Below are 13,732 nucleotides of genomic sequence, written 5' to 3'. Positions count from 1 at the left end.
CCTCCACCCTTCTCATTTTCTAATTCATTCAATTATTCTAGTTAATAACAGATGTATGAATGTCTTTCATCATTTCCTAAGCGTACAACATAAACAATGTTTCATCTAATTAAAAGGGAAATTAGAAACAATACAAATTACCAAGATAATGCAAGCAAGGACCCTCAATTATGTGACTTGAATATTAGCATAAATTTTCCCACAGAAACTGGCCTCAGTGTGCCCAGAGCTGCCACGGTTAATTGAGTCTCTCGGAGTGCGGCAACCCAAAGAAAATGAGATTCTGCTTCTCAGCAGCCTGGAGTCACCGGACTCCTGCCAGCATGACCCAAGCCACCCACAGGTAAGATATTAATATAGACTGGAACAACTGACATAATTTTACAGCTTACAGTCTACCTTGTTAAACTGTGTGTATGTTTATGTATGTGTATTTCAGAGCCAGAGAACAGCGGATGTCTGTCTGGTGCATTGTTCCTGTGGGCGCCGCCCTAACCAAACGAACAGTGTCGTTTTTGAGATCAACAAATTCCTGATTGGACTACAGTCAGGGCAAGAGAGGCAGAGACATGGCCGATTGGCTGGTCAGCGGGCTGCTGAAGATGACACCAACCGCTCTGTTTCATCCATAGAAGAAGACTTTCTCACTGCCTCCGAGCAGCTTGGAGAAGACAGTGAGGACAGTGACCCATTCAGAAATGGTAAACCGTATACCCATCTACCAATCCATCCATCCATCTCTCCATCCAACCATTCATCCATCCATCCAAAAAATCACTCAGAAACCTCATTCTAAATCCATATTTTATCCACTGTGTGGTACTTTTTATGTCCTGGTATGTAATGAGAAAATCCAACTTTAGTGCAGCTCTGGCACTTTTGCTGCATCTTCCTCCTGTCCACTTTTTGAATAGACAGAAAATTACTTGAATTATGGTTGAAAGAGCATTCAAAGAGCCATTTACGTTTTCTTGCTATCTGTGAGCCTGCTTCGATAAGAGTGGCCCTATTTGGAGGACTGTTTGGGAGTGTTTCCACCCCAAGGCTATTTCTTAATTTAGTAACACAATGTAGCCCCAGTCACTACCAATGAGATTATGGTTTTCAAAACAATTTGGGCATGTCACATACATTTGCAACCATAAAAAGCACAGGAAAACAAAGTCCTTAGTTTTGCCTTTGGGAATTATTTGGATCTCAACTTAACTTTTGTCTTGGTTGCACTGGTTATAATAGACTTTATCAAAACTGCAATCTGCTGTGCATGTAGATACAAAGTAACCAAGCAACAGCATGGATGCAACAGAAAAAACAGCAGTGAAACAATTAATTATCTTCAATCTATGTTAATGAGTACGTGTGTGACAGAGAAAAATAAACAAACAAAGGTTGTATTTGCAGATATCATATACAAGACTCCCTAACAAAGAAGTGCTGGCCCCAAAATGTCTTGTGCATTTTTATTGTGCATGTCTGAAAGCTTGTTTGTCTTGCATTATTCTGTGCCACTGCTTTGGCCTCTAACAGTAAGCCAGACCCCTGAATGTCTACATGTGGTGATACTCGTCCCAAGTCTAATATTAAAGAGACAAGATACACTGGGCTAATCTATAATTAATCTCTCATATGAAATTAGAAGTAATACTGTGTGAAGGTTATGCTCTTCTCAAAGCCAATGTAATATTCATAAACAAGTCGGCCCAGATAGTATTCTGCATTTGTATGGGCTTGATTATGGAAAAGGGAAAACTGATACAAATATAACTGTGTGTTATGGATATCTCGCTCAGAGCTCTCAATCCGACCCTTACTATATCCACTGGACAACGAGATAATTCTGATTTAGACTTTGTACCTCCTTTCCAGTTTCGTCTTTCATTTTCACATATCTCCTTTGGTCTGTCTTTCTGTCTCTAATTTCTTTCTTGGGCTGTGAATGTGCTTCATTTACATGTGCATTAAATTTGACTTTTTGTGTGGGATTATGAAACCGTTTCAGAGGTCTATCTTTAATCTATTTCCTCTCTCTCTGCCCCACCACCACATTCCTCACCAACCCTGTCACATGCCTTTCTTTCTGCAGATCCTGAGATTTCTATCATGCCGGTTAAGTCGGTTAAGGTGTTAAGAGCAGCCCACGCTCAAAGACGGAGTGAAATGGAGAGAGAGGATAGTGAGGACTCCGAGACCCTCTGTAACTCTTCCAACTCCCAAAAGCTTTCAAGAACATATTGCTCCCATTCAAGAGGCCCAACCGCCACCCCAAAACAAGTCAATCGCCACACCAATGAGTCTGCTGGCCACTATGCCACCAATCTGGCTGAATCAGTTCTGCAAGATGCTTTTATTCGTTTGTCACAAGATGAGCCTTCTTTTGTAGCGGAGGCAGCTGTGAGTGTGTCCACAACCTCGCAAAACTCAAGTGATGTAAGTCATTCCACTGAAGAGCCACAGAGGGCTCGAGCCTGCTCTTTTGAACTTCCTAAAATTGTGATTGTCCAGAGTCCTGACAACAGTGAGGAGGTAACAGAGTGGCCGGATGAACAGTCACGTGGGACATCAGAGCATGATAGTGTAAACAGGCCCAGAACGAAACATGGTCATCACCCCCAGCACAACTCGCCAATTGGACCCTCCACTAAGCCGGTGGAAATAGCTTTGGCATGTGCTGCAAGTGTCATCGGTACCATCACCGCCCCTCAGGTCGCAGAACAACTCACACTGGAGTCAGGAGAAGAAGATGAGTGTGAGGATGATGATGACGAAGAAGAAGGGAGTGAAACTGAACAAGGGGAGTATTCATTTTCCTCTGCAGTTTGTGGAATGTCTCAGGTCGCTGGAGCCGTAGCCGCGGTAGATCTAGCGGATGACTCTGGGGATAATGAAGACTTGACAGACATGTATTCTGCCTCTATGGGACTTCTGTCAGTTGCCCAAGCTTCAACTGCAATACCTCTCCACTGTAGCATTGCAGAGGGCACCAGCGTTGAGGCTTTCAGAGCCAATGTGGCTGAAGTTCTCCTCAGGGAAGCTTCAGCTGTACTCACCCACAGACAAAGTTATTCAAGCATTGCAAATTTCCTTGAGACCACACATAACAAGATAGTGGATGGCATCACAAGTCCAAGAAGGCCCTATCAACAGGACGTGGATAACTTTACCCAGGAAATATCAGACAATATATTTCAGAATGCCCTTGAGAAGGCTGAGAAGAGAAAAGAGCTTGAGGGTCCTGGAAAAGATGCCCCAAACATTGAGGGTTTCCTCTTGGATTGTGTGAATAATTTGCTCTTTGATGTCCTGTGTGCAACATCAAGGAAAATCAGTGAAATTTCAAAATGTGACAGGCAAGAAGGCAGTGTCAGCTTTAGGGAGTATGAGGCTGATACCAAGTCTGCCAGGGAAGCATTGAGCCAATTACAGCGTTTGATTGAGCCAAGCCAGGCTTATAATCATGACGAGAGGCGAGGCAGTGTGGAGAAGTTGTCTGCTCTCATAGGGAAAAGAGAGAGAGAGCAAAAGCACATACAGGAGGAGAGAGAAAAGAAAGAACCCTACAGACTTACTCTGAACAGAGTGACTGCCACTATGGTCAAAGAACAATCTGACCTGCAAGGGCAGCTGGGCAGAGGTGACAAGAGCACAGACTCTGCTCTCCCTTCAGCTGAGAGCTCACCACTTCACATTGCACGAGGGAGGGCAGGAGGAGAGAGCGAGACCAGACAGCAGTCTGTATCATCCTCTTCAGGAACACTTGTGGCACTTAAAATGGATTCGGGTGAGTTCAAAACTCCCGTCACATGTTTTGCGGAAGACTTGGCTACCACAGTAGTATCCATGGCTACAGAGCTGGCAGCGATATGCCTGGAGAACTCAAGCGGAAAGCAGCCATGGTTCTGCGCCTTAAAGGGTGGCTTAGAAGGTCCAGAGGGGCTGCTTCTGCCCTGCCGCACAGCTGCAGCACTGCGACGAAAGGAGATACAAAATGGCACCGCAGTCACCAAGAAACACAGACCTCCACGTCTCAGTGAAATCAAACGTAAAACCGAAGAACAGCCTGAACTTATGGAGCGTCTGGTCAACCGTGTTGTGGATGAAACGGTCAATCTAGATGATCCCACAACTTCTGATCCATTTGCACTCTTTGCGTCAGAGGTCACAGCCAGGATATTGAACTGCCCAGAATTAAGTGTGGTGGACACTTCCAAATCTGGCCAGTCATCTCGCAGTCGCAGCATTTCTCTGCAGTGTGAGAAATGGAGCAGCAGGGGGAAAGCGTCAAGCTATGAGAGCATTCCAGAGGAGGACGGAGATCCCTCCGGAATGCTAAACACTTTGGGACCAGGAAACAGGCTTGGGCATAATTTGAGCAGAGGTAGCTCTATCTCCAAGCAGTCCAGCTGTGAGAGCATTACGGATGAGTTCTCTCGGTTCATGGTGAACCAGATGGAGACAGAGGGTCGAGGGTTTGACCTTCTGCTGGACTACTATGCTGGGAAAAATGCCAGCAGCATCCTTGCAGCAGCTGTTCAGCAAGCTGCCAGTAAAAAAAACGGACACCTCAATGTGCGGACATCATCTTGTCTCTCTAAACAGTCCAGCACTGAGAGTATCACAGAGGAGTTTTATCGCTTCATGCTGAAAGACATGGACAAGGAGAACAAGGACTACAGTCTGACCAAGACCAAAGAGTGGAGTAATAGCCTATTACCCCCGTCCCCCAGATCCCCTTTTTGTATCCGGCAGTCTTCTGTCCCTGACAGGCGATCCTCAGACTCCAGACTAACTGTAAACTCACCCATCAAGGCTAATTCATTCGATGGTTTTGCTCGAAATGTACATGGAGACTCACTCAACATCTATCCAACCAACTCTGTGTCATCAACAGGACTCTGCAAGTCTGATTCTTGCTTGTATAAGCGTGGCCAAACAGACCAAATCACAGACATGCTGATTCATGAAACCTGGGCCAGCTCTATTGAGTCTCTAATGCGCAAGAATAAGATAATTGCGGAGCCCTCAGAGGACAGTTTGGAACTCGATTCTTCCGACTCACAGCCACATGTACAGCTCTTTGCTAATCGTCTAGCGGCAGACATTGTAGAGAGTGGCAAATCCTTGCTTGGAGGCCAACAAGACATAATAGTGGCTGCTTGTCAGCCACAAATTCCAGTTGGAGAAAGAAGACATGGCTTTAAACACTCTCGTCGTGAAAATGGTGGAAACCGGCCAAGCTTGGAGCGTCAGGAAAATAGCTGTAGCTCCCACAGTTCCTCCTGTGTGCGGCAAGCGTGGCGGGGACAAAGGGAGGTACCCTTGATTCACATTGAACCAGATCAAAGAGAAGAGGCCTCAGAAGACAAGGGGAGGGTTGGGCCCCACCACTGGGAAGCATTCCATCAGATCCAGCAACAAAGTGGTAGAGAGAGTGAGACAGCAACCAAAAACAGGTACAGTCTACATATAATTGCATACACATTCTTGCTATCAGAAGTTAAGCCTTAATTGTTGTAACTGCTCACAGCAATGCGTGTTAATGTGTGTTGAAACACTGTTTGTTCAAATATCTCAAATCAACCATATGAATTTGACATGAGTGTGAGAGGTAAGTTGGTAAAGAAAACAACCAGGATTTAAAGTGTAAATTGCAGGTTAACCACCACAACCAATTAATGTGTAAATTAAAGTGCTCAATATGTATATATTTAAACATTTCTGTCTTAAAATGCGTTAAAATAACATTTATTGGGGTTTCTTCAAAGGTAGCATGTTTTTTACAGTAACTGGGTGATGACGTCATAAGAGGGAGTAGCAACCCATACTCTGTTAGATTCCTACTGTTTGTGGCTTGACAATGGAGACTGATAACATTAGGGAACAAGCCAAAGTCTTTTCAAAATCTTGCCGTCATGTAGAATAGCAAGGAGGGACAACGACTGAAAACATTATTTACTTACATGGTGTCAGTAGTCCTAATCAGAGCTGTAGAGATGCACACACCGCACAGGCACAATGGCGCTTTGCCGGCATCTGCTGACAGAACGCAATATTGTCAGTGCTAAAACGCAACTCCGCAACGACACGGAGCTGTCGCGAGATACGCGCCTTTAACTGGATTAAGCCGAGAAAAGCCGTTTTGGACGGACCGAGCTCAAGGCGGATGAGCGCAGCCCGCGGGAGGGCAAGTGTGTTTCTGCGGCGGGGTCCAGTTAGCGAAAGATGAACAAAAAACGCTGAGTGCCGAGCAACCGAACTCTGAACGCCGTGGAGGTGAATTTTGATGTATTCGTACATCCCGCACAAACACAATAGTTAACCATTTTTGCTAGCTAGGTCTCCAATATAACTGCTAGCCTACTTGTCGTTAGACTAACGGTAACTCTAGGCTTGGAGTCCCTCTTATGACGTCACGCCCAGCCTAGTGGAAGGGAGAGGGAGTGCTTAAAACCACTGTAAAAAGTACCAACTTTTCATATTATATTCAGCATTTTGGTATAAAAAACGTACAAAACAATGGTGGGCGGTTCTTATCTTTATGTTTAATAAGCACATTGCATTATCTTCGTGAAAAATGTAACCTGCAATTTACACTTTAAGGGGTCATGAATTGCATTTTTTATAATCCTATACCCTGAGGTGCACTTTTAATTCTTGTAAGATTTTTCCATCACAAGGCCATATTGTACTTTCTTGACCCTGGCTCTGGACAGCGAAAGATATTTTGGGGCAAAATTATCCATTGTATTAAAAAAAAGAGAGCAATTTTGCATTGAAAAGAACAGCAGCTGCCTCTTGAGGATCAGTCATCAGGTAGAATTACTGGGTCATTGTGACACTGCAGTTTTGCCGTGTGTCCTCTTTCCCCCCTCAACAGTGACAAAGACAGAGCCTCCTCAGTGGCCTCTACAGGTGTGGAGGTGGAGCGACGCTCTCTCAGCGCTAGCAGTGAGGAAAGTGTCTCAGGCAGCTGGGCCCAGATTGCCCCTGAAGACGACCCCCAGGAGGAGACCACCAGTAGCTTTATCCAGCTAAGCGAGGGGTCAGTCTGCCAGTAGACCATCATGCCTTGCTGGACAGTGTGGCTTCTCCATTTGGCTTTTCATTAAGCTACATGTGCTAGATGCAATTTTTGACAGTGCTGAGCATATCCAGAGTGTAGTGTAGCACCCATATGTGAGCCTGCTTTCCTCATCTTTACAGCAGTAATTGGTTAATTAATTAGAGCTCAGGCGAGAGTTAAGAGTTAAAGCACTTACTTTGCCCTCACTATGACTAACATCACAGGTTTTACATATCTTAATTGATATTAATTTTGTGTGGCTTGTGTGCTTAGTCGTCAGCCTGTCCCTCACATAACAGTGTTGTCTTTAGTCTGTAGCCGTTGCTCTTAAAGGGATAGTTCACCCAAAAATTAAAATTCTGTCATTAATTACTCGCCCTCATGTCGTTCTAAACCTGTAAGAATTTCGTTCATCTTCATTTGTGTTCCAAAGATGAATGAAAGTCTGACATGTTTGGAACGACATGAGGGTGAGTAATTAATGACAGAATTTTTATTTTTTTTTTATGCAACATCTAGCACACAAATGCACAGACATAGTGATGCAGAATGAGACATGTCTTGAAGAGACATTATGTATAAATATAAGAAAATTGTATATAAGAAAATTGCCTAATAGACATTCATGCCATTCCTATTATCCAGTACTTTTTGAGCTTGTACATTTAAAAATAATAATAATAATAATAATTGTATATGCCTGAGATGTAATTAATAGTTTATGCCAGACCTTCGGTACTATGCTCTCCCCACGCATAGGCACTTAAAACCTTAATTAATTTTAACATAATTATTTACACAATGGCAAGAAAATTATTTAATGATTTGCAACAGAAAAGAAGGGTGGAAATAAAGAGCCACAGTTAGCGCTTGCTCTGTGAGGAATTGAGAGTTAGCTTACGTAAGGCTGTCAATTAAATAAATTTTTCTTAAGCATCTTTCAAAATCCTGATTGTATTATGTAGTGATTTTAACAGAATATTCACCACAAAACATCTCTTGAATGACCCATATGGTTTAACATATGACTATTTTCTTCCGTATGCTCGCGTATAAACAAACTCTTAGCAAGTGCCTGAGGTAGTGTAACTCTCTGAAGTGAGAGAGTTTCCATTTGCGAGTGTAGTCCTGCACAGCTGTCTCAGTAAACGGCTCTGACAGCATGACTGGAGTCCCTGACAGGAAGTGCCTCACACTGGCAGGCAGGTGCCATATGTCACATCCTGTTGACTCTAGAATGACAAGGATGTAATGGGTGTGCGAGTCCTGCTTGCTGATTGAATCATGCCCAGCCTGCCACGATCACTGACGCTGCCTTACCTGCGCCAACTCAACTCAACTCATCCTCACTTACCCGAGTCTGGGTATCCGGCCATTCGCCTCCATCTGGCTTTAACCCCCACTCCATTCCCAGTTTTCTTTCTGCCCTGGCAGGGGGAAAGGTTCCTCTCTGCTTGTCCACCCAGCTGTTGTCGGTACGGGCACAGCTGGCAAGCGTTCATAGTCATCAGCTGGTAGGGGAGCTGCCAGTGATGCCCATGCTAATGAATCTCATGCCAGTGTTCATGCCCACTCCGTCTTCTGCAAGCCCCGCTGCTGTCCACGCCTTAGTGATCATTGCTGAGAAAATGAGTAGCTTCTGCATCGTCCGCATTCTTACAGATCCAACAAGAAAAAGGGTTGAAAAGTTCACATATCTTACACTACCGATCAAAGGTTTGGAATAATTCAGATTTTTTTAATGCTGCTGAAAGACATTTATTTTGGCTGCATTTATTTCATTAAAAAAATACAGTCAAAACATTAACGTTGTGAAATTACTAGCTGTTTTTCTAGCTGAAATTGAAGCTGAATTTTCAGCATCGTTACTCTAGTGTCACATGATTCTTCAGAAATCACTTTAATATAAATGAAACATTTATGATTATTATCAATGTTGAAAACAGTTGTGCTGCTCTATATACTTTGGTGGAAACCGTGATACAGTAACGTTGAAAATTTTCAAAAACATTGGGAAAAAAGTACATAAATTAAGACTTTTATTCAGCAAGGACACATTCATCAAAGAATCCTGAAAAACAGGAAACAATATCAAGCAGCACAATCATGAATAATAATCAAAATAATGTTTCTTGAGCAGCAAATCAGCATATAAGAATGGGTCACGTGACTGGAGACTGTAATAATGATGCTGAAAATTCAGTTCTTTGAAATTGTAATAATATTTCACAGTATTACTGTTTTTACTGTATTTTTAATCAAATAAATGCAGCATTGGTAAGCATAAGAGACTTCTTTTAAGACATAAAAAAGTGTAATTCCAAACTTTTGAGCTGTAGTGTATCACGTGCAGTGCCTGTACACGTTTATCTTTTTATGTGCATATCTGTGTTTCAGAAATGGAAACAGCAGCGCCTCTAGTCTGGGATTTGCAGACCTGGAGGGCTTTCTAGACTTCTCCATCTCCAGCAACCTAATCAGGTATCCAACGGCAACCCGCTAACTGCGGCACACTTAGAGAGACTTGCTCAGAACGCCGGAGCTAATGGATGTTAAGCGCTCATCCATAACCCAGAGCGCCGGCCAAATCCTTATCCTCGTGAGGATACGGACACAGTTAGAGGGCAAGAAATTTGGCTCAAATTTGGATCACATTCTGTCATATTAGAGCCGATAGTGTCTTCTACAAGTTTGTAAATGTGCTCACTAAGTGCTGTTGTTTGCTGTGTCTGTGTCCGCCAAAAGCTTGCAGTCGTGTACTATTTCGAGCTCTTATTAAATGAATGCAATATAGTCCTGGCCCCTGAAGGGCTCCATGAGGTGACTGGAACATGGCCAGCATTGCTCCATACAGCCTGATAATGACAGTGTCTCTGTGTTTCAGTGAGGAGAGAGAGAGGAAGGCATCGCACTGTCAGGATCAGGCGGACGGTGAGTGATACGTCCTCTACGAACACACACACGCACATTTCTGAATTAAAGATACATCACTGGAACTTCACAGCGGTGTTTGGAATTAAAAAGAAATCATGCTATCGCTGCTCTTCACACTTCTGCGCTAATGTATTCGGTCTGAAATAAGCCGTTGTCTGGCAGTCTGATCATTTATATAAATGTTACATATTCTTCTCGAGAGTGAACTTCATGTTATTTCTCTGTGAATGAGGAAATTGGACGTTTTTGAGGGGGCACCAGAGGCTCACTTGGTACCGTAGATGAGATACTTTTTCAACTTTATTTGTTCTTCATGCAAATGAAAGACAGAATGGTCTTTTGGAAGTTATTGAATGTGATTATTAAACTCAAAAAACGGAGGAGGCAGTGTGAGTGGGCATGTCGAGTCAAAAGTTAACATGTTGGACCACTGAATCAAACAAACATTGCAATAGGGCTGCATGATTAATCGAAATACAACCGGCGTTACGATATGGCTTGGTTCGATTGCCTAATCGTTGTCAGATACTATTGATGACACCCAGTGGACAGTAGGTTTCTACTCTAATGCCTGTGTTTATATGGTAATCTTGGCTTCCAAAAGCATCAAAAACCAACTGCACTAAAGGTCTCTACGATCTACTTAGGCGTTTGGGGAACGCTGCCCTGGATTGTTCCATTTGGTTGGTTGGGAAACGCAACCCAGATCATATCAGTTTCTGCAGAGTCTGCGTCTGAAATCACATACTAATGTGGGTAATCATTTTGATTAAGTAATTACTTCACAACCGCTAAAAAAGTATGGTCTATATAGTATGAATGTAATTTGGATGATGTACTACATTCGTCATGTTGTCATTATCATGTGACCTACCAGCGTCCGTTGCGTCTCTTCACTGCCATTCACAAATCCTCTCCTGTGGCCTCATGGGATAGTAAAGTGTCTATCATATGCACACTTCAGAATCTAGTTCTTAATCTTAGTTCATCCAGGTACTTTTTGCCTACTTTTTTATGAGTATTGTGAATTCAGACATACTTCTTTTGTCACATACTGTTCTTTGCCTACTATATAGTTGGGAAGTATGCGATTTCAGATGCAGCCTGGATTTTCTCCCTGTGATTACAAAATGTACACAGGCATTAGTCGACAAACCTACCATCCACTCTGTGTCATCAACCCAGAATCTGATGACGTTGAGGGTCCGGACTTGATAACGTTGAGGGAGACGTTGAGGGTCCGCTACAAAATAACTCGACATAATGCAAAAAAGTGAAAATGACTTACAACTCTTCAGCTGATCTGGCAAATCTCGTATCAAACTCCAATCTCTATCGCTTAGTTAGATCTGGCGCTTCTACCTGAGCTCGTTTCGACCAATCATGCACTGGAGCTACGTAAGGACCGCCTCCATAATTTACATGTTGCACACGGACAAGTAAAAATTAATAAATGCATAAATCTGGAAATAAATACATTGCGGGAATTAATAAATAAAAAATACACTTCAAATTTTAAAAAAAGAATAAATAAATAAAAGTTCAAAAGAATAAAAATACATTAAAAATAAATACAGAAAATAATAAACGGAGGAAAAAAAGTACTACAAAAAATATTTCAGGATTAAATTTTATTAAGAATGAATTATATTTCTTATTCCTTTATTTATTTATTGTTCCTATACATTCAAATGCTTAGGATTTGGCAATAGCAAAGCATTGGGCTCATCGTACATGTTCTTAGTTTGATTTTCCAAGCGCATTAATCAAACCTCCCACACATTTACAAATGTCTTAAAATAGTCTTAAAACTGTAAGCAACAAAACATGTGGCACTGCATACAGCCTTATTGTGTGATTCTACTCATGACCTTAAGTATCTTTTCTCTGTGCTGATCTTTTCATTGGCCTTTAATCTTTGACTTCTTCTATCTGAGTAGCATCTACCCTACATGTCCTGAATTAGCATACAGTCAGCCTTACTTCAGGAGCATCGCTTGACCTCTGTCCCTCGGCGCTCAGTGAGCTTCTAGTCTTTGGCAGATGGACAGACGTACTTGAATGAGTGAGTGAGAGAGAAAAAGCTAGAGACTTTTGTATTGCCAGCACAAACTCACGCCTCACAAATGACTCATTCACATGCAGGAGAACAAAAGAGACGTTCAGGCACACAGACACAAGAGCTGACAGGCAAAGCATCATCCTGCTGAGAGAGAGAAGGAGGGATGAGGAGAGGGTGTTAAAACGGGAAGATGTGTGATAGAGCAAGAAAACAGAGGACAGATTCATTTTGGAACAGATCTTTACGTTTCTGGAGCGCTGAGGAGGAGGAGGATGGAGATGTCATGCTGAAATGAATATTACTGAGGAAAAGAAAGAACAGCTTGAATTGCTTTTTAAGAAATAAGCTAAAAAAATACATTTGAATATAACTTTAAAAAAGTGGTAGGGAGAAGATATTAGCCCATCTTTCCTGAAGAACAGTAGGGTTTATCAGAATATTTAAGCCCCCTCTCTCTCTTTATTTCCCACGAGCTCTTTATCATTCACACTTATCCACATTCCTGTAGAACAGTGGCTCTTAAAGTGAGTGTCTCGACCCCGGCACACAAACGAAGATCTGCTGCGCTTCTACTGAACTGTAATGGGCAACATAATGACCAAAAGAACCAGGTACACTTGAGCACTGTGTCCTTTATGGGTCGTTTAGACGTCTTTGTTTGGTGTTGCATTCATTCGTTCAGAGCTTTTAAAACTCATGAAATATTTTGAAACAAGTGAGATGAATTACTGATAAAAATATGTAATAGTTTTAACGTGGAATCTTGCTGCTATAAATGAACTTGTAGCAGGGGAAAGCGTTTGTATATCAACTGCAGCTGTGCATAACACATCATATCATGAACAAGATGAACGATTACCAATGCAATAACGGATAATAAAACGGGGGGGGGGGGGGGGGGGTATTGTATACTTACAACATAAATTACACACCGTCATACCCAAACAAGAATTTTGATTGCCAAAGATGATGCCAGTAGAGTTGAAGTACTCATATTAGCCAATATATACAAAATAATATTAATAATAATTTAAAAAAAGCAACTTGCGACAGTCTTTTCAAGTGAAACGGCTTCTGGAACAAGAAAAAGTGTTGGGCGGGGCTTGATTATGTCCATGGGGAATTGATTGGATCATTGGACGGTTGTGGTTTGCTATTGGTGGATCTCATGTGAGTGACAGGTTGCCCCGCCCTCGCGCCTGTAAACACGTCATCAGAAAAGAGATCTCACATAATACGCTAGCATTGTAATGGAGAGGTTTGCACTGAATACCTGTAGTAGATGTATGTTTGTTAGAGCTACTCAGTTCTACACCTTCAAATGCTCTTTCTTTCCTTTCCTTTAGATTCTGCTCGCAACATATTAGATCTATAGAAATCTCACGTGCACAGAGAGTAACTGGTCTCATTTTTGTCTGGCAGAAGTGACATCGGGTTTGTCCACAGCCGGCAGCAGCTGTCAAAGGGAGCTTCTGGTGCTGAACTTTGACCTGGAGCCAGAGTGTGTGGATGGAGAGCTAAGAGCAGTGCTTCAGTGGATCGCTGCGTCTGAGCTCGGCGTGCCGGCACTTTACTTCAGAAAGACTCAGGAGCACAACCTCGCTAAGGTGAGGTTCAATAAGAGTCAATACTTTGAACTTTGTAAACATTTGTTGCTTACATTTTACAGTGTTTTA

The 13,732-nt window shown here is 42.5% G+C and overlaps 1 protein-coding gene across 1 annotated transcript in view; it reads left to right on the top strand.

Moving 5' to 3' along the window:
* Window positions 1–13,732, top strand: part of sphkap (SPHK1 interactor, AKAP domain containing) — a gene marked incomplete at its 5' end in the record, with an annotated part of 77,572 nt that overhangs the window by 60,600 nt on the left and 3,240 nt on the right. Inside the window, 6 exons of the mRNA XM_081372601.1 lie at window positions 206–343; window positions 440–701; window positions 2,084–5,450; window positions 9,458–9,541; window positions 9,945–9,991; window positions 13,479–13,663. Of these exons, the coding sequence (XP_081228727.1) occupies window positions 206–343; window positions 440–701; window positions 2,084–5,450; window positions 9,458–9,541; window positions 9,945–9,991; window positions 13,479–13,663 (4,083 nt within the window). The remainder of the gene's footprint in view (window positions 1–205; window positions 344–439; window positions 702–2,083; window positions 5,451–9,457; window positions 9,542–9,944; window positions 9,992–13,478; window positions 13,664–13,732) is intronic.

This window comes from Scardinius erythrophthalmus, assembly GCF_964197995.2.
Source record: "Scardinius erythrophthalmus genome assembly, chromosome: 8".
Taxonomy (NCBI): domain Eukaryota; kingdom Metazoa; phylum Chordata; class Actinopteri; order Cypriniformes; family Leuciscidae; genus Scardinius; species Scardinius erythrophthalmus.
This window is presented reverse-complemented; position numbering and strand designations above follow the sequence as displayed.